This window comes from Myotis davidii, unplaced genomic scaffold (genome assembly GCF_000327345.1).
Source record: "Myotis davidii unplaced genomic scaffold, ASM32734v1 scaffold929, whole genome shotgun sequence".
NCBI classification, from domain to species: Eukaryota; Metazoa; Chordata; class Mammalia; order Chiroptera; family Vespertilionidae; genus Myotis; species Myotis davidii.
In genome coordinates this window covers 3,472-6,279 of record NW_006300205.1, presented here as the reverse complement: position 1 = coordinate 6,279, position 2,808 = coordinate 3,472, and the positions used below count along the sequence as shown (strand labels likewise).

The 2,808-nt window shown below is 36.2% G+C and overlaps 1 protein-coding gene across 1 annotated transcript in view; it reads left to right on the top strand.

Annotated features, from left to right (window-relative positions):
* The window catches only part of LOC102767371 (protein unc-13 homolog C-like), a gene marked incomplete at its 3' end in the record, with an annotated part of 71,593 nt that extends 69,474 nt beyond the window's left edge, over positions 1 to 2,119 (top strand). Inside the window, exon 6 of the mRNA XM_006776607.2 lies at positions 2,034 to 2,119. Within this exon, the coding sequence (XP_006776670.1) occupies positions 2,034 to 2,119 (86 nt within the window). The remainder of the gene's footprint in view (positions 1 to 2,033) is intronic.
* Between the last annotated feature and the right edge of the window lie 689 nt (positions 2,120 to 2,808).

The window sequence follows — 2,808 nt, the reverse complement described above, 5'->3', positions numbered from 1 at the left end:
GAATAATAACATAATCCAAACACTCAAATTATATGTGAATTTTTTTCACGCAAAAAGTCCTTTATTCAATCAAAAAAGAAACAAGCATTATAAAAGAACTAGAAGCCCATTGCACGAAGATTTGCGCAATAGGCCTTCCTTCCCTTGGCTGCTGGCACCAGTTTTCCTCTGGCACCTGGGCCCCAGGCCTTTGAGACAGATGTTACAATAACTGTGATTATGGTTTGTAAGAAATCCTGAGTGTACATAGTTGATGAATGTACATCTGTGTTTACATTTTAAAATATCAATCAACATCATTAGATAAATTGATAGATGGTGGTTGGTAAGGAATATTTGATCACATATGCTTTGCTTTTGGTGGAAATTTGGGCTAAAATATTTCATATCGTATCAATGTTTTTTTTCCTATTTGAGGTTATATCGAGGTCATATTTACTTAGGTAATACTTTCTATCGCATTCAGAATTGTATTAATCTTTTTAATTTAGACCCCAAGCTATAAATGAATATGAGAGCTATTTTTTCTCTTTTTTTAATAAAAATTTTTTTTTATTGATTTCAGAGAGGGAGAGGGAGAGATAAACATTAATGATAAGAGAATCATTGATTGGCTGTCTCCAGCATTCCCCCTACTGGGGATTGAACCTGCACCCTGGGCATATACCCTGATTGGAACTGAACCTCAACCTCCTATTCATAGGTCAATATTCAACTACTGAACCACACCAGCCAGGCTATTTTTGTTTTTTAACATTTGTCATTTGTATATATGTGTATGTATTATATATTTACATATAGTATATTGATATATGCATGCATTATATATTTATATAGTATATATATGTTAGAAAGAAAATGCTATCAGCCTTACATATTTGCATGGGATGAGTGTTTACAAGGTAATGAAAAGGCTTGGTATATTCACTGGGCTTGTATTACCAGGAGCCTTATTGCAAGATTGAAAACACATACAGAGTACATGTTCAGCAGCAGTAGGAACTTGTCCTTAGCCTAAGCTTGTTTAATCTAAAACACAGACCTGCCCAGGAGCTCTGGAGTCCTGACTAATGGTCTAACATGGGCCATTTACCAGAGAAATGAAGAATCTTCCTTGAAATAATTGACTGTAAGCAAATAGGAAATGAAAATACTTAAGCTGGTTTCAAGAAAATTGCTAACAGGTGAATGTGAGGTGTGGTTTTGGTTTTACATGGTACCTGCTACTCAGATTCATCTGATGTATCTTCAAAACTGAGACATATGAAGATGGAGTGTATGAAACAACTTTAGATTCTCATTAGACACTTTCAAACATTCTATGTCAGGGCCAGCCTGACAAGGTTGAGCCTGGCTGAGGCAGGGAGGTGGGAATTGAGAAAAGAAAGAAAGACAGGAAAGCAGGGTCGGGAGGACCCCAGTTCTCTTGATGAACTGAAGCGAGTTTATTAGCCACACAATCTTATTTATACACAACACACTGAATAGGAGGTCTGTCAGGAGGAATGTATTCTTTGTTCCTCTTAATCGCTAAGGGAGAGACACAGCAGAAGGACAAGTTCTCAGTATAGCATATCTCAGTAAATAATTACAGACTTCTTGGTAAGCTATGAAAGGCTGTTCTCATTCCACAAATGTTGCTCTCATTCTACTGATAATCGCCATCCAAACAAGTCTGGGAAAACTGTGTGGGTAAGGGTCCCAGCCTCGCTAGCCCCTTCAGGTGCAAGAACCTTGCCAGCTTACATCTGGCCCCCAACAATTCTCGGACATCTGTCAGGAGCTACAAGCACCATCACATTGTCACTGATCTAATGGAGTCTATTTTCCTGACACACAATATTGTTTTATCACAACATTCCACTGTGTAGTTTTATTCCTACCTAGGAAAGTTCATAAAGAGAAATCACACAAATAAAAGTATTTATGATATATATAATAATTAATGTGGTATATAGGTAACATAAGGCACTTTTTGTGGGGTTTTTAGGTGCTTTCTTCTTTTTGATACACTAATATGTGTTTGATTTTAGGTTTCCTCAAGAACTGAACATGGGAAAAATAAGTGCTGAGATTATGTGGACCCTTTTTGCTCTGGATATGAAATATGCACTAGAAGGTAATTCCAAATATCTATTCACATTAGACCACACATTTTAGTGGAATCGTTATTTCTTGTTCCTGTTTTTAAATGCAATAATTTATTAATTAAAACATTGATTGTTTCATATGATAGTTCTATTTTTTAAATTCTTTATTGTTTAAAAAATTATATATGTCTCCATTTTCCCCCATTGACCTCTACCCAGCCACTCTCACCGCCCCCAGCACATGCCCTCACCCCCTTGTGTCTGTGTCCATTAGTTATGCTCATATGCATACATATAAGTCCTTTGGTTGACTCTTACTCCTCCCCTGCCTTTCCTCTGAATTTTAATGGTCTGTTTGATGCTTCTCTCTCTCTGGGTCTATTTTTGTTCATCAGTTTGTGTTGTCTATTATATTCCATATATGAGTGAGATCATGTGATATTTATCTTTCTCTGATTGGCTTATTTAGCTTAGCATAATTCTTTCCAGGTTCATCCATATCGTTGTGAATGGTAAGAGTTCTTTATTTTTTTTAGCAACATAGTATTCCATTGTGTAGATGTGTCACAACTTTTTAATTCATTCATCTACTAACAGGCACTTAGGCTGTTTCCAAATCTTAGCTATTGTAAATTGTGCTGCTATGAACATAGGGGTACATATGTCCTTTCTGATTGGTGTTTCTGGTTTCTTGGGATATAGTTCTAGAAATAGGATT